Raw genomic sequence first — 18,233 nt, 5'->3', positions numbered from 1 at the left:
TTATATTCTCCAGGGACCAGTTCTGTGTTCTTTTCCCACTTTACATATGCACCCGAGCTCATCTGTTTTATACCTTTAGTTTCCGATACTATCCTATGACGATGACACTCCAATTTTTCTCTAGCACAGATCAGAATCCTCTAAGATTTCAGATACATATTCCTGTCTTGACTATTACACCTGTATATACCGGACTTCTGTAATTAACTGTTTTTAAAACCTAACTCATTGTCTCACATCATAAACTTCATAGTTTATATTTTAATAGTGCATTCCCCTTCTCCATAGTTACCTACATTAGAAACCTTGAAATCATTTGTGATGTCCTTCTCAGTTCATAACAAAAAGAGACTCAAAGTCATTTCAGTAGAGAAGTGTAGGTATTTTTCATAGAAAATGATTGGGAGGGAAGCAGACCAAGGTAGGGTACCTGTTGCCCAGATGCCAGTTCCTAGCGAATCGGTCTTTTTGGTTCTGATCTCAGCCATAGGTTCTTAGCAGTTCTTGTACCATGGACATCATTGGCAATCTAGTGAAGACCTGGATCCCATTTTGTATAATGAAAAACTGAGTGCATACAATGAAATACAAAGGAAAATATATATATATGTGAACTATACTTAGAAATATACCAGAAACTTAGGTTCAATGGACACTTTTTTGTTTGTTTTTTATTTATTTATTTATTTATTTATTTATTTAATTTAGCAATTTATTGGGGCTGATACAATTCTTTTCACAGTTCATACATATACATACATCAATTGTATAAAGCACATCTGTACAGTCTTTGCCCTAATCATTTTTTTCTCTTTTCTTTTACATTTTATTAGGGACTCAAACAACTCTTACCACAATCCATACATATACATACATCAATTGTATAAAGCACATCCATACATTCCCTGCCCCAATCATTCTCAAGGCATTTGCTCTCCACTTAAGTCCCTTGCATCAGGTCCTCTTTTTTTTTTCCCCCTCCCTCCCCATTCCCCCCTCCCTCATATGCCCTTGGTAATTTATACATCGTTATTTTGTCATATCTTGCCCTATCCGGAGTCTCCCTTCCCCCCTTCTCTGCTGTCCCTCTCCCAGGGAAGAGGTCACATGTGGATCCTTGTAATCAGTTCCCCCTTTCCAACCCACTCACCCTCCACTCTCCCAGCATCGTCCCTCACACCCTTGGTCCTGAAGGTATCATCCACCCTGGATTCCCTGTACCTCCAACCCTCATATGTACCAGTGTACAGCCTCTGTCCTATCCAGCCCTGCAAGGTAGAATTCGGATCATGGTAGTTGGGGGGAGGAAGCATCCAGGATCTGGGGGAAAGCTGTGTTCTTCATCGATACTACCTCACACCCTAATTAACCCATCTCCTCTCCTAAACCCCTCTATGAGGGGATCTCCATTGGCCGACACTTGGGCCCTGGGTCTCCACTCTGCACTTCCCCCTTCATTTAATATGATATATATACATATATACACATACATATATACATATACACATATATACACATACATACACACACATCTTTTTTTTTTGCATGATGCATTATACCTGGTCCCTTGGGCACCTCGTGATCGCACTGGCCGGTATGCTTCTTCCATGTGGGCTTATTTGCTTCTGAGCTAGATGGCCGCTTGTTCACCTTTAAGCCTTTAAGACCCCAGACACTATCTCTTTTGATAGCCGGGCACCATCAGCTTTCTTCACCACATTTGCTTATGCACCCATTTGTCTTCAGCGATCCCATCATGGAGGTGTGCAGTCAATGATATGATTTTTTGTTCTTTGATGCCTGGTAACTGATCCCTTTGGGACCACTCGATCACACAGGCTGGTGTGTTCTTCCATGTGGACTTTGTTGCTTCTGAGCTAGATGGCTGCTTGTTTATCTTTAAGCCTTTAAGACCCCAGTCACTATCTCTTTTGATAGCCGGGCACCATCAGCTTCTTCACCACATTTACTTGTTCACCCACTTTGGCTCCAGCCGTTGTGGACACATTGTTTTGACGCATTTTTTTTTCTCAAGGAAAATTACAAAACCATTTACATTTACCACCTACCATTGATGCTTACTTGTATACATTTAATGATATAAATATATATCCAAATTTATCCCAAGCCTTCGAATCTCAAAATCTGTATGGTATTCCTATGTCTATGGATACACATCAATTTGATGAGCACATAAATTAAGTAAATCCATTTCAGTCATGAAAGCGTTACTTCAGTAATAAGTAAAATTGTACATAATCAAAAACTTATAAGTAATCACTAAATGTAAAGACAAACAATGCAATGGAGGTTGTCCTACTGACCGAATCAACCAACCCTTAATGAAACATTGAACCCAATATCTCAACTATATATTTAAATTTTATAAAATATATAGTATCAGTTTCACTTGAAGTTGATAGTATATAATGCTTTCAAATACATAAGTTGTTTATTTTTTTAAATGGGGTTTCATTCACTTATCAATTTGATGCTTATCCATAGACAGGTATATAAGAAATATATGTAAACCTAGTGTTAAAATATCGTTTGTGAAAATGGGCTTTTTAACACGTAATAAAATTTGGAAGCCAGTCTAATAATTACTGGAATTTCAAAATGAATGTTGTTTTGAGATATGTTTAAGGTGTTAAGAAAATATCTGACTTCTATTAATGGAAAAACTGGAGACTGGGTTGTGCCTACATTCTTAGTTGAAGGAAATGTTACATTTGGCACTTAAAAAGAGTTCTTATTCCCGAAAGCATGCAGGATGCTTAGTGTGGCATACAATATCCTTCATGTTCTAGCTCTGGGGTTCGGCTGTACATGATGCTCTGTCCCTCTAGGCATTGCAGATCCACTGCTAGCATCTGATCCCTCAAAGACCCCATGCTCGTTGATGCCTCTGTGGGAGTGTACCTTTTCTGTATATTATTTATTTACTTGGTACCTTCTCTTCCCTCTGCCTGTTAGCTCCAGCTTTCTCGTGTCTACCTTGTTAAAGCTTACTTGTAATGATGTCTCTTTTAAGAAAACTTTGCTGCCTCAGAGGACTCCTTCCAAGATAGGTGTCTCATTTCCTGGCCTTTCAAACACTGAAACTTCTAAGACTGCCATGAAAACCTCTGTTTGTAGCATTTCCCCCGCCGCTGTCCCCGTTTGTAGCATTTGTTATAGAATGTAGCTCCTTTTCTTTTTACCTCAATAGCTATTTATTGTGCAACTCCTAGTGCAAGGCTGTCAACAAATACTACATTCCATCCTTCATAATCAAGTGGTAATCTAGTAAGAGAGACTGAGACCACTAGTAGTAGCAGCTGGTGGTGTAGGACATGAAAACAATGTAAGTTATCAAGGGGTCATGAGGGTGGGAGTGGGGAGGTAGGGGGGGAAGAGGAGCTCATATCAAGGGCTCAAATTGAAAGTAAATGTTTAGATAATGTTGATCGCAACATATCTACAAACATGCTTGACACAATTGATGTAGGAATTGTTATTAGCACTGTAAGAGCCCCTAATAAAATGATTTTAAATAAATAAATAATAAAATAGAAATACAAGCGCTCCGTTGGCACAATGCTTACAATAATTGCCTGCTAACAAAGAGATCAGTGGTTCAGACCCACCAGCAGCTCCTCAGAAGAAAGATGTAGTAGTGTGCTTCCATGAAGAATTGTTTCTTAATTAACATTTTATTGACATTAATTCACACACCATACAATTCAATGGTTTAAATATATTTAAAAGTTGTGAAGGGGGAGCTGATAATTATATAACCTCACTTGATGGTATTGAACAATAGCATTCACTGTGGATGGGTATAATGGATTGTGGAAGATAAGTCAGTAAAACTATTATATAATAAGAAATAAAGTATATCTGATCAATAAAAATACTTAGGGAAAAATCTGTGTAATCTTCACCAAAATCAATTTTAGAACATTTTCTTCATTAATACACTCAGTATTAGCTTCCTCTTTTCTCCCAACCTCTCCTGGTATTAAACAAAGAAACTATTAATCTAGGTACTCTCTCCAGTGATTTATACCTACCCTGGAGTTCATATAAATAATATAATAACAATTTGAGCTCAACTTTTTAAAAGCAGAAAATAAGAAAACTAGAACAGTGAAAATATGTCGAAAGGGAAAACATGACAAGGTGTTAAGTCTTAACTATATGTGCATTAATCAACTTCTTAATGTGCTGTCTGAGGGCAAGGCTATTCACACATCACTAGTTAGCAGGCAGAGGAGAGTCTCTGGAGACTTAATCCACACGGGGACTCTGCAAATGGATTTTGGGCTTGCACTGTCATCCACAGCCTTCTGCAACCTGGGTGTTCAGAATCTAATCTTTAATACATTTTATTATTTACAGTCTTGTATTTTAGGTGGCTCCTTGGTGTAAGAGAAGCTTTTGAGACCTAAGACTATTCTTTCTAGTAGCCACGCACCATGTGATCTCTCCACCACACTTTGCTATAGCACCCACATTATCTTCAATTGGTCCCTTCATGAGGGTAAGTGTAGAGAAGGACCACATCATAAGAATGGATTGTTTTTAGGTTAGGGATTATGGTTAAGTGCAAGCTGAGAATCCATTCATATATTTAAGGTTTATATATATCCTCCACTATAGTGGCAGCATAATCAGCTTTCTGAAAGATAATATAAGTAAGTTATTTGGGGCCTTTGGTAATTCTAATACAATCATTAAACTAGTCAATGGTGTATAATGAAAAATATTGAGACAAGAGGAATATTGATATATAGGAAAGCTTTTTTAGACTAAACACATGGATGTTCACTTATATTTAAATTTTCAAGTGACTGGATCATTTTTAAGAAGACAATGAGGAATCAGGAATACTGCAATACTATTCAGAAATTTGGGACGTGAATCCACTTGCAAGCTCATGAAAGTAGTTGGCAGAATTCAGTTCCAGGGAGGACTGAGCTCCTTGATTCTTTGAACTGTTGGTAGGAGAACATTCTCAATTTCTTGAGACCAACCACATTTGTTGGCTAATGTCCCCCTTCTAAACCAGCAAGTGCAGAGGGGATGCTTTTCATGCTTCAGATATATCTGATTTCCCCTGTCTCATCTCTCCTGTTCTTCCTCTTCTGAAGGTTCATGTGATTGTACTGCACCTACTCCGATAACCTGCTTTAGGGTCAGCAATCCCATCTGCAAAGTCCCTTCCCAAACATACATTCATTAACAATTGAATAAACAAAAATGGTTTCTTGTGGAGTGGACAGGGATAGGGGATAATTTTAGAATTCTACCCACTAGTTTCATCTTGCTTGGATCCGTAATCAATGCTCATGAAAGCAGCAGCCAAGAGATTGAATGATACATTGCATTGGGCAAATCTAAGGCACAAGACCTCTTTAAAGTGAAGGATGTTGCTTGCAAAGATGGTACTTTGAGGGCTAAAGTGCACCTAATCCCAAACCATAGTATTTTCAATTGCCTCACATGCATATGAAAGTTAGATATTAAATAAAGAAGATCACAGAAGATTCTATTCATCCTAATTATGGAGCTGGTGAAGAATATTGACAGTGTCATGGAGTGCCAAAGGAACAAACATCTGTCTTGGAAGAAGTTCGGCCAGAGTACTCCTTCGAGGCAAGGATGGTGAAATTTCAGCACACATACTTCAGACATGTTGTTGAGAGACCAGTCCCTGGAGCAGGACCCCGTTGGGTACAGTAGCAGAACAGTGAAAATGAGGAAGGCCTTCGACAAAGATGACTTGACATAGTGGCTGCATTGACGGGCTCAAACCTCAGAACAATTTTAAGATATTTATGCTCCCGGGAGATGAACCCTAACATTCTATACCATAAGTGAATAAGGACATCTCTAAAGGGAACCAAAGGCAGATTTAAAAAAATAAACAAACAAACCCAACATATATCCAGGAATAGTTTTTTGGCTCACAGTGAAGCTTAGCTCCAATCTAAGAACAATTAGTTCTTACATGAGGGCTCTGCTTGATACTCGCCCTTAGGAAGGGAACACAGAAGATAAGGTGCTATATCAAAGTGTGGTGACGAGATTAAATAATGCCTATCAGATAAAATAGCATCTGGGGTCTTAAAGGCTTGTTTCTAAACAACCAGCTATCTAAGTAAGAGGTCAACTAAGTCCACACCAACTTCAGTCACCAAAAAATTGTAAATTACATAATCTGAAGCTGAAGGAGAGAATCATATCCGAGACTAAACTGAGATTCTGGGTTGCAGAAGGCTATGGATGTCAGTGGAAACCCAAGATACATTTGTGAGATCGTCACAGAAAATAAGCCTTTACTGAGGGATTGGAAGAAACTGGTAACCAAGCAGTGCCTTGGAGAGATGACTATGAAAGATCAGAGTGATAAACCTGACTTGAGTGGTTAAAACCTTGTCAGTTGATCTTCCTTCTGATGCACATTGGGCATGATCTGGTCTTTAACATTTTCTGTGCCAATTTTTGTTGTTGTTTTTCATATTGGGGTTTATCTCAGATGTATTTTGTCATTGGGGTGGCTCTGTTGGATTTTTGTTATACAATGTATTGTTTTCAGTATATAAAACCCAGGATTGATGAACCAATAAAGACAACAAGGAGAATGAGGGTTCCTGGTGCAGTGGATGAGGGGGCAAGGCTGACATCAGGAGTTCCACAAGGAAGAGACTGTTTGGAACTGATTGTTGTAGCAATGGTACAATACTGCTTGATGTGATTGAACTGTGGGATACACGGGACCTGTATTATTTCCCAATAAAATGCTTTTGGAAAAGGAAAAAAAAAGAAGACAACGAGGGTTAGACACAGGGTACAAACTTCAATAATACTCATTCATTGCAGCAGAACTATGTAGAAAGAAGCCATGTCATAAAAGGCAAAGAAAATATGAAAGTGCCAAACATACGGTAGCTGTAAGTTATCGATAGGAGCCCTGGTGGCATAGTGGTTACAAGTTGGGCTGCTAACTGAAAAGTCAGCAGTTTGAAACCACCAGCTGCTCCCCAGGAAAAAGACTTTCTAGTAGAAAGGACTTTCTACTCCCATAAAGAGTTACAGTCTTGGAGACTCATGGGGGAAGCTCTGTCCTGTCTAAAGGGTTGCTATGAGTTAGTATCAGATGGCAGTGAGTTTGCTTTTTTTTAATAGTCTATTATTAGGCAACCTCAAAAGCAAGAGGTTTGAACCAGAGATCAATGACTTCCAAATCCACAACTGTAGACTAGCAGCCCTCTTCTTTCACAGTTTAAGTTCAAAGGAGTATATCAGTTCTTTTCATCTGCAACCGCTCTGTGTAAGGTAAAGTCCAGCACACTTAGTAGGTTTCCAGATTAGGATCCTTCTGATGTTGCCTATGTAGCATGTTGAACACTGAAAGAAGACAAAATCTAACGTACTGTTAGCCTACAGTATGGGACCTAGGTCACCAAAGGCTGAAAAGAAACTTGGTTAAAAAATCATGATTAGCCATATGATAAAGGTGAACTTTCCTCTCGGGGGTCTGTATAGGCCAATGGTTCTCAGCCTGTGGGTCACGACCCTTTGGGGGTCAAACAACCCTTTCACAGGGGTTGCCCGATAACAGTAGCAAAATTATAGTTATGAAGTAGCAACAAAAATAATTTTATGGTTGGGGGGAATCACCACAACATGAGGAACTGTATTAAAGGGTCATGGCATTAGGAAGTTTGAGAACCACTAGTATAAGCAATGGCAAGCATCTTCTCCAATGGCCAGCCACCTCTGCCCTGCTGTCCTCTACTCACCAACAAAAGTGAAATCATCTTTAAAAAAAAAAGTGAAATCATCTTTATGTCACCATCACCCCCTTCTTGGTCATGAATCTCCATCACTGAACACCCGTGAATGCGTGTCCACCCACGTAGGGTGACCACAGGACATTGCTACATGGCTTAGACTAGTCATTCCTCTCCCACCCACCCCCAAATGAGAAAATGTCCTCAGCTAAAGTGAGGCCTGCCCTGGAGAAGCAGTCTTTAAGATATGCAAATGAGAGAGTGATATTCCCATAAGGATTTACAGCCTGGAAAACACTGGTGCGGTTCTGCACTAACTTAAAGCTCTTTGCGTGATGCTTGCCTTGTGGGAAAATTCGGTCTAAGAAAGCTCCGCTCCACCCAGTGCAATTTCATTTGAGGGAGGAGAACCCCACACACCCTTGAAGGGAAAATTCAAGCTCAATCTCACTTTAGGAACATAGATGCAAATTTCCTAAATAATTGCAAGCCAAACTCCGTATAGCCAAGAATAAAATAAATCCATCATGAACTAGCTAGCTTTGTCTTAGGCAAGCAAAGATATTATAAAATCTAACATTATTCAGGTCTGTTCAGACCACACAGGTGCAAACTCAAAGGGAAAGAGAGAGAGAGAGAACCTCATCATGGCCCACCAAGTCCCGGGAACGACATCCGTGCTCAGAGCAGCCAAGGCACAGAGAGGACCCCACCATGAGACACAGTGGTTCCCTTACTGACCCATAGCATTAAGGGGGTCAGCACTGGAGACACTGGGCAGAAAGTGTGCTCACTCTGTCCCACGCACAGCAGGGAGAAATGTGAAGGGGGTGCAACAGGGCACCAAGGGGAGCAAAGTAACAAAGTCCAAGAGGTATCCTGAAAATAGACTTCTGACTCCAGAGACGGCATGGCATCTCTTCAGACCTGATTGGAAAACACTCATAAGGGCCAGCAGACAGACCTAGAACTATCATCTTGTTCAGCAGACAGATCTAGAACAATCATTTTGTTTTGTTTTCTTTCACTCTATAGATAAGATAGGCAGGACAAACAATTCCGAGAAAACAATGGGACCATTCGTCCCAGTGGTGGGGGTGGGGGAACGTGGGAGAGGAGGGGAGCCAACAAACTCAAGGATAAGGGAACAACAAGAAATCTAAAATTGATGGCAAGGAGGGTGTACAATACCTGGTGGGGTTTAATCAAGTACAATGTATACAAGAGGCACTGCTGAGAGCATGACAAGGGGACAGGAGGAAGGTGAAGGAAATAGAGAAAATAAATAGGAGTCAAAAGCTATTTATAGCGGTATAGCTAGAGCATGTATGTAAATATATTAACTTAAAATGAAAGGGATAAAGGTCAATGTACTTATAATTTTATATGTTAAGTATTAAGATAGCAGACGGACTTTGGCCTCTACTCCAGGCCTCCCTAAACACAAGAACACTTTGGTCTAGTAATCTGGCACTCTTTGACTGCAGAAGACAAAATGGATGCATAAGCAAATGTGGTGAAGAAAGTGATGGCACCGGGCTATCAAAAGACATGGCATCTGGGATCTTACAGGCTTGAGGTTGAACAGGCAGCCATCTTTCAGGGAAACAACCAAGCCCACATGGAAGAAGCACACCAGCCTGTGTGATCGTGAGCTGTCAATGGGATCAGGTATCAGAAGATTCAAAACAAATAATTATACTGACATGAAAGAGCTGGATTGGAGAGGAGACCCAAAGCCCGTCTATAGACAATTGGAGATCCCCTCACAGAAGGGTTACAAGGAAGGGACGATTTGACTAGGGTGCAATATAGCACCAAGGAAGCATACATCTTCCTCTAGTTCCTGAATGCTTCCTCACCCAACTACCATGACCCAACTCTACCTTACAAATCTGGCTAGACCGGAGTAAGCACATTGGTACAGATAAGAGCTTTCAACATGTGGAATTCAGGACAGGTAAAACCCTCAGGAATAATAGTGGGAGTAGCAATATGAGAGCAGTGGGGTACAGGGAGGGGAACTCATCGCAAGGTTTGATATATAGCCCCTCCCCAAGGGTAACGAACAACAGAAATGTAGGGAAAGAGAGACCTATATTTATGATACAAAATAATAATAATATATTTGATCAAGGATTCATGAGGGTGGAAGAGTAGGAGAGGGAAGAGAAAAAGAGGTGCTGATACCAAGGGCTCAAGTAGAAAGAAAATGTATTGGAAATGATGATCGCAACATATGTACATGGGTACTTAAGACAACTGAACGATGCATTGTTATAAGGTTTGTAAGAGCCTCCCCAATAAAATGATTAAGAAATAAAAAAGAAAGGCAAGAAAAGTGTCTAACATTATTCACCGCATTAACAGATTAATGTAGTTGGGAAAATGTTTCAATAGTTGCTAAATAACTTACTAAACTTAAGTGCTTACAAGAAAAATGGCAAACTGGGGATGAAAGATGATTTTTTGTTAGCTTTACTACATCATAAACATATTTAATGTAAGGAACAATATTATGATACTCATCACCACTTCTTATATTTAATGAAGGAAAATCAGTTATTACCCACATCATGATTCTATATACAGAAAATCTAAGAAACTCTACAAATTATACACAAGGTTGCCTAGTCATCCATAGACCTAATATACATTAACCAGTTATTGTTCCCGTGTCCTAGGAACATAAGTATAACAAAAAGCAGGCCTCTCTGTACAGCCGACTCTTGCAGTGGATAGGAGACAGTAGAACTATCCATGGGATTTCTGTAATGGAAACAGACCCCACATCTTCCTGCCTTGGACCAGTGTGGCTTGGACAAGGTACGTATAACTATATGGACCCTTCAGTGTGCCAGGCACTGTTGCTATACTTATATTCATCATAAAATCAGGCTGGTATCTTAATTTTAACAAATCTTTATCTTGACCTTTGGAGAATTCATTTGCCAATAGTCACACACACTTTAAAGCTGGGAGAGCCTGGGACTCGAACCCAAGTAGCACCCCCAAAACCCATTACACTTTCCAACTACTGGTCCTCACTTCCAGTGGTTGTAAAGAATGTGGCCCTAAGTGTGTTAGACAGGGAAAAAATCATTCAGATACCCTCACGTTTTACAGACGTGGAGAGATAAATCAATAGAGCCCAATGAGTGTCTAGGTATTCTGGAATAAATCCAGTGAAGGGTTCAAAAGAATCATGGCAGAAGCTGCACTTCACAAGACGCAGTTGCAGCTATGGGCTGCCGAGCAGGACTCCGGGTGACGGGCCCCGAGTTTTGCGTGGGGCTGGGACCCATCCGCTCTGCTTACGCACTGCCTGGTGGGGGCCGCACCCTGCCCGCCGGACCCCCAGGGTGCCCAGTGAGATGGAGGCCCGGGGAAGAGCAGGGTGATCCCGCCAAGTAGATCAAATGCCGTGACTCGCACGTTCCTTCGTCCTGTTCTTGACCATGGATTTCGTGTTCTTCCTCGTGACCGCGGCCAGCGCGCTCGTCACCTGTGCTGCCGCTGCTCTCGCCGCGTTGGCAGCCGTGAGCAGCCTGAGGTCTTTGAAGAAATGGACCTCGGCGCAGAATGAAGGCACTAAGGCATCTGCTAAGAACCCCGCACCCACGTTCAAGACTGCAACGAAGATGGAACAGGAGACCCACCAAGAACTGGGCGAGAAGGAACTCGACACCCAAATTTCGTAAGTGTAAAATGCAATCTGGTGACATTGCAGGCCGCCAACAGTGCCCATCCTTTCCGGCGGGACAAACAACAACAAACTAGCAGCTGCAGCCACCTTGCACAGGCTCGGCTAGTCTCACAAGGTCACACAAAATGAAGGTCACGCTCCGGGAAAGCGGGTTTTCAGAGTTAGGGGTCATGGAAGAGATGGCTCCGGAGGGGCTTGTGTCTTGGCAGAATCATGCCTTCTGATCTCTCAAGTCCTGGCAAGGGAAGTGGGGGAAAGAACAGAACACACATCCTCTCACTACTTTCACGTCGCGGCGCCCTTTTCCAGAGACCGGCGGCGCCCCGTGGCGGCCGCGCGGCACAATGGGTGCCACCTCACAGAGCGGGGCGCGGCGGGCCGGGCGCCCAGACGGCGGAGCGCGCCGGCAGCGGCACATGGGCCCCTCGGGGCTGCGAGGACCGCGGGTGGGTGCGCGGAGGGGGGGTGGGCTGGCGGGCTCCCCCGCAGGGCAGACGCGAGGCGGCGCCGCCGACTCTGGCCAAGGGTCAGCCGCATCCCGTCGCTGTGACAGACCCGCCGTTCGTGGCCCACAGCGCCCAAGGGAGCTTCCAAACGCGCCGGCGGAACTGCGCAGCCGCAGTGCGCGCCGCCGCCGCGCGAGGGCCTCCACGCCTCCTCCGCGGCCCCGCCTCTCTCGGGGCCCCGCCCCTGCCCCGCCTTCCGCTCCCTCCCACTCCCTGGCAGCCCCCCCTGACTCCGTTTTCCAGATCTTTCTCGAACCTGCGGCGCTTCAGGCAGCCGTTGCCCGAGCGCTCACGGAAGCAGCCGAAACCCAGACCCGGCGTGGCTTCGGGCCGGCGCGGCGCCTCGCGCCTCCCAGGCGGCCGCGCGCGCAAGCGCAGATCCCAGTAACCGCCGGTTAGAGGCCGCGGAGCCGCAGCGGGAGAGGGACCAGGCTCCGGAGCTGGCGGCGGCGGCGCGGGCGGACAGACTCGCCCCCTCCCCGGTCCCCCGACGCCCTGCCCTAGATTTCCTGCGTAGCGCCTTCGCGTCATCCCCGCCTCTGCTTCTCGTAGGAGTCGCAATCCCGGCCGCAACGACCCAGCAAAGGATCCGCTCCCCGCACCCGAGCCTTCGGCACCAGCACCCGGTTCGTCAGGCGGCGGTATGTCTGTGGTTGGCATTGACCTCGGCTTCCTCAACTGCTACATCGCCGTAGCAAGGAGTGGCGGCATCGAGACCATCGCCAACGAGTACAGCGACCGATGTACACCGTGAGTCCCTCTTGTGGCCCTCGCCTCCGCCTTTAGAGAGATTGGCTCCCGGCCTTCAGCTCTGAAGGCTGCCGGCTCCCCGGATGACAGGTGCCATCCATCGACCGCGGTCTCTTGGAGACTGCTGGGTGGCGGGCTTTGGGGGGAGTGGATGGATGAGCCCGGCAGAGCTGCTTTTCCTTCAAGGGCAAGCGACTTAACTCTAGGACTTGGTGCATCGCTCCGCCTGCACCCACTGCACCACTACCCCCGCTCGCCGTCCGCGAGCCCCGCAGCGGTAGCTTGGAGCTGGGGGGGGGGGGGAGGAGGGGGCCGTCTGGGCATCCGCGCCGGGGGCCAGGTCTGCGGTCACTGCGAGTGGGCTTGCCACCCCGCGGCCGGCCGCAGACGCTGGCTCCGCGGAGAGCTCTTCATTCATTCGACCCCATCAGACGTTGCCCATCCCTTTGGGTCACAGCCTTTTCTCGGAAGAGTGAGAAGTGCAAACTTAGACTGACGTCAGAAAATGAGTTGCGGTTCATCTCGCCCTGAAAGCCATTTGCAGGGGAAACGGAGGGGGGGGGGTGGCGGCACGGGATTGTACCCCTGTGCCCTTGAGAACTCGAGGTAATCAAACCAGTTTCCAGAGGCATAGGCAAATATTGTTTTGTTTTTTTAATCAATGGGGCAAGAATCTGAGAAGGGAGACGTTGATCTTATGTACTGATAATGCTTAGAGATGAAAGGAAAGCCTTGGGGCTTAAAACAAAAGGCAAAAGCATGCTTTTTCAGAATGAACTATTGAGAGACTGGCCTCTATTAACATGACTGAAGTGGGTCTATTATGAACGCTTGATGAAAGACTTGGAAGAGGAGGCATTAGATCATGGAAACATGTTCCCACACGTTCCATTGTTTTCCAGTTTGGGAAGTTTGTTGGCAAAGACAAGGGTATGAAAAATTTAGCTTCATATTGTAGACTTGCTACCAATAATTTTATGAGGAATCCCACTGTCCATTGAAAGATTAACCATTAAGTCAACCCTTCTCTGTGGTGCAAAGTGTCAACCTTATATTTAAATGACTATTCTTAAGCAAGATTATCATTAAGCCATTTCTTTAAAAAATGTAAGCTACTACAATTTTACAGGTAATTGAAATTCTGAGTTGCTATGCTGTTTTTAAAATATGACAAAGGGATGTTGAGAGTAGATTGCTTGAAGAAGCCTTTGCTTGAGTCTCTCAAAGAATAGTCTAGAAGGTTCTCGGCCACCTTTTCTAGATGTATACATTGTTTTCCATTGCAATGTTGAATGCTTAAGTATGGGCATAGATCAGGTCCTCCTGGTACCTTTAGAACTCTTCTCTTTCTGAATTCTGCCCCCAGCTGTTATGCATGAGAGGCAGAAGCTATAAGCGGAGAGTATTTATGAACTCATCTCTTCAAGATTTTTTTAAAAGAACACTGCTAAGTCTTCCCAAATACAAGCTTCTGCAAGAGAAGGGCCAGGGAGTATACTTTCCTCTTTGAGCAGAGTGGAGGTTAATGGGAACCTTCAGCTTCTGGCCTGTGGGAAAAGTGAGAACTGGGGTATGTACTCCTCTAGTCCTTGAAGCCTTATCTTTGAAGATAAAGTAGAAGGACAAAAAAGATGGTGCATTTCCAGGCTGAGAAAATTCTTTATTAGAGTCTATGATTCCATAAAGAACCTGGCCAGACTGAGTTCCTTAAAAATTAGTCAGTTCATTTGTATCTTTAGGAATTTCCTTGTTAATGTTTTCAGGCATTTAGGCACACAGGTCTATTCCATGTGGCTGAGATTTATGCTTTTATGATTTGTGTGTAAGAAAACCCATACTAAGTTTTAGATCTAATGTGCTCCTAATCCAAATTAGAAAACTTTAAAAGTGAAGGGATCATGTAATCACTTTGCTTGCATCAGCAATTCTACCCTTGGATTGATTGCATAGTACTTGGAGTGCGGCACTGTCCTCTAGCTCAGGAAATATCTTTTCATATCACTGAATCATTCTAGTAATCCAGTGGTATTATGTGCTGTTGATACTTTGTGGGGCTTGAATTATTGTGAAAAATCAGCCCTTTCTCACTCCAGAATACTTATTCTTTGGCATTTATTGAATGCCTTCTGTACAAAAAGGAGCCCTGATGGTACAGTGAATTAAGCATTAGGCTGCTAACCTCAAGGTCAGCAGTTCAAACCCTGCAACCACCCCATGGAAAAAAGATGAGGCTATCAGCTGCCATAAAGATTTAAATAAGGCCGTAAAGATTTAAATAGGCCTATTCTAAGTCAGAATCAACTTCTGGACTACTGTTTCAATTTTTTCCCACCATGTTTCCTTTACTGACAGCAAGGTAACATAACAAGTATTTCTAAAATGCAAATATATACATCATAAAAAGCTTGTATGGAGAAAAGAAAAAGAAATGTCCTATTTAGTTAGAATTTCTAGTGCTACAATAGCTTAAGCATTGGCTGTTAACCAAGAGGCCATCAATATGAATTGACCAGCCTCCCCACAAGAGAAAAATGAGGCCATCTCCTTCTGTAATAATTAACAGCCTCAGGAACCCTACGGAGCGGCTCTACTCTGTCTTGTAGGGTCACTGCATATCAGAACCCAAAGGAGTGGGCGCGGGCAGTGAGGATTTTCTATTTCTAGTTGACACTCATACTTTTCTACACAGAACGTATTTTTCATGCTTCCTTGTATGTGTAGGAGCATCCCTTGTATAAGCCAAGAAAAACAGTTTAATGAAAAAGAATTAAGTTTGGTTTACAGTCAGTAGCAAGTAATTTAACCTATTTTTCAAAATCATCATCTATAAAATGTGAGCATTTCTACTAGTCTGCCCTCATTTAAGGGGGCAAGTTAACAATTCAGGATTTTCTTCATATTATTTTTTAATTACTTCCCAAGAAACCCCTTTGCAGAATTCCTATGAGGGTCAAGCCTCCTTTGAGTCTCTTTCCACCATCGACCAGAGAGGTGAACAGCCTTGTCCTCAGAGTGCATCAGGAAGTGAACTAGTGCAGATATTGTTTGATTGAAATGTAACATTGTTTTTCTTTTTGTGACCCATTTTAAATTTGTTCGATGTTTGATATCTGGTTTCTTTTGGATTATTGTTCTTATGTGTTTTATTGTTGTTTGAGGGGGTTCATATGATTTTCTTTACGTGAAAACCAGCATCGGTAGATCTATAAAAACAGTAGCTAAGTTAATAGCACTTTAGGATTATGTAAGGAAATTAGGAGCCAATGCATACAAAAAAGAAGAGTTTTATAATTGATTGTGGTGATGATTTGTACAATCCTTTTAAATATATTTAAACCATCAAATTTTACATGAACTATATATCAGTAAAATTGTTAAAATAAAGAATACAGCACAAATATTGCATGCTCATTGTAGAAAATGCACATTAAAAATTTTAAATTAAAAATCATAATCCTACATCCAGAAATGAAATTTCCTAATGGTTTCTAGTTTCACGTTTTCAAAGGGAAACGTAAATTATATTGTTCGGTAACCTTTTCTGTAAAGCATGTTTCTGAACTGTAGTTTTATTTAGTGTTTATATAATCACTACCTTAAGTAAATTTATCCTCTATTCAGGTTGTTTACGATTTGTGCTTATAAACAGTGCTGCAATAACTTGTAGCTAATTTTTCCCCTAATTCCTTCAACGAAATCCCTAGAAGTAGAATTGCTGAGTGCCCATTATTAAGGCCTTAGGATTTGCTTGTAGGCATAGTGGTGGCATAGGATGGAGCCCTGGTGCATACTGGTTATACTTTGGGCTGCTAACCACAAAGCCAGCAGTTTTGAGGCTTATTACTCTTTTAAAGAGTTACAGTCTCAGAAACTCACAAAGGAAGTTCTACCCTGTCCTACAGGGTCGCTATGAGTAGAGTCAACTCAACTGCAGCGAGATTAGATGTGCTTGAATTGATGAATTAAGGATAGATATAGGGATTGGAATTTCCATTGCAGGCTTATTTATACTAAGGTAATTTACCTTCAGACATTGGAAAAACAAAACTGCATCCGAGTCTCTTAACTCAGTATCCGATTCAATTTTGTGACCAACTATAACATATTGCTTGGCTTGAGAATACCCACTCCCATCAGGTCTATTCCAATTCATAAAGGAGCAGAAAAGATCCTGTCTTTCTCTCATGGAGTAGCAAGTAGCAGCCCAGCACCTATGCCCCCAAGGGCTCTGGAGTGATTGCTCTGTCCAGCACTGTGCTTACACTAGCAAACGCACCACAACAGTTCTGTTAGTTAGATAACACTAGCTGTTTTTAATCCGAGCTAAGTAACTGACCAAGAAGTATTAAGTAGGTAAGCAGATTCCGTTTCAGGAGTCTGATTTAGAATCCCAATTGTCTTTCCATGATCTACTGGCATAAAAATGGCATGTGCATGCTAGTGTAATAGGGATTTAGCAATCAAAGGAAGAATAATCTGCCTAGGCCATTGTTGTGCAGAAAAGTATCTTTGCAATGAAAAAACAAAACTGTGGGGGTTTTTTGTTTTTAAATCATTTTATTGGGGGCTCGTACAACTCTTATCACCATCCATATATCCATCCATTGTGTCAAGCACATTTGTACATTTGTTGCCCTCATCATTCTCAAAACATTTGCTTTCCACTGAGCCCTCAGTTTCAGCTCCTCATTTTTTTCCCCTCACTCCGTGCTCCCCACTCCCAAAACAATGTTTTTTAAGTTATTTTAAGAACATGTTAAAATTAAACAAGGAAAGCAGTATGGAAGACTATAAACTACTATTCACAATATTTCTTAAAAGTGACATTATTTATAGGTGTTTTTAATGTGCAAGTATACCTCATTTTACTGTGCTTTGTAGTTGCTGGGTTCTTTTAATGAACTGAAGATGTGTGGCAACACTACGTTAGTGTTTTCTAACACTTCATGTCTCTGTATCATGGTTTGGCATTCTCACAATATATTTCATACTTTTGATAATGCTGTTGTACATTTAATAGGCCATAGTATAATGTACTCTTAAGCTTTAGGTAAACATAACTTTTAGTTGCACTGGGAAACAAAAAAGGATGTGACTCACTTGATTGCAGTACTCACTTGGTCGCAGTGACGTAGAGCTGAACTCGATCTCCAAGGTGTACCTGTTTACTTTTATCATGCGAGCTTCTGTTCCTATAACTCACAATAAGGAAACATTGATTCTTAAATGATGCCGTTATTTCAGGAAATCTGTATTAAGTGTACTGTTGATTTTTATCGTCAAAATTCTCATTAGTCTTAATATTTAATTAGCTTAGTATCTAACTTCATTATGCTTATTCTATTCCTTTACAAGTGTATGAATAATCTGAAACAGATTAAAATACTATCTGTATACTATTCAGAATGTGAAGTATTCTTCTTAATGATTAAAAGTGGAAATAACTTATTTAGGGAAATAAACGTAACTGTACATAAACAAAGGAGCCCT

At 42.3% G+C, this 18,233-nt stretch overlaps 1 protein-coding gene across 1 annotated transcript in view; it reads left to right on the top strand.

Moving 5' to 3' along the window:
- The first annotated feature begins 12,252 nt into the window (after positions 1-12,252).
- Positions 12,253-18,233, top strand: part of HSPA4L (heat shock protein family A (Hsp70) member 4 like) — a 46,578-nt gene continuing 40,597 nt past the window's right edge. Inside the window, exon 1 of the mRNA XM_075543829.1 lies at positions 12,253-12,743. Coding sequence (XP_075399944.1) covers positions 12,637-12,743 — 107 coding nt within the window. The 5' untranslated portion in view covers positions 12,253-12,636. The remainder of the gene's footprint in view (positions 12,744-18,233) is intronic.

The sequence above is a fragment of the Tenrec ecaudatus genome, chromosome 3, assembly GCF_050624435.1.
Source record: "Tenrec ecaudatus isolate mTenEca1 chromosome 3, mTenEca1.hap1, whole genome shotgun sequence".
NCBI lineage: Eukaryota > Metazoa > Chordata > Mammalia > Afrosoricida > Tenrecidae > Tenrec > Tenrec ecaudatus.
The sequence above is the reverse complement of the archived record's forward strand: the minus strand, read 5'-3'. Positions and strand labels throughout refer to the sequence as shown.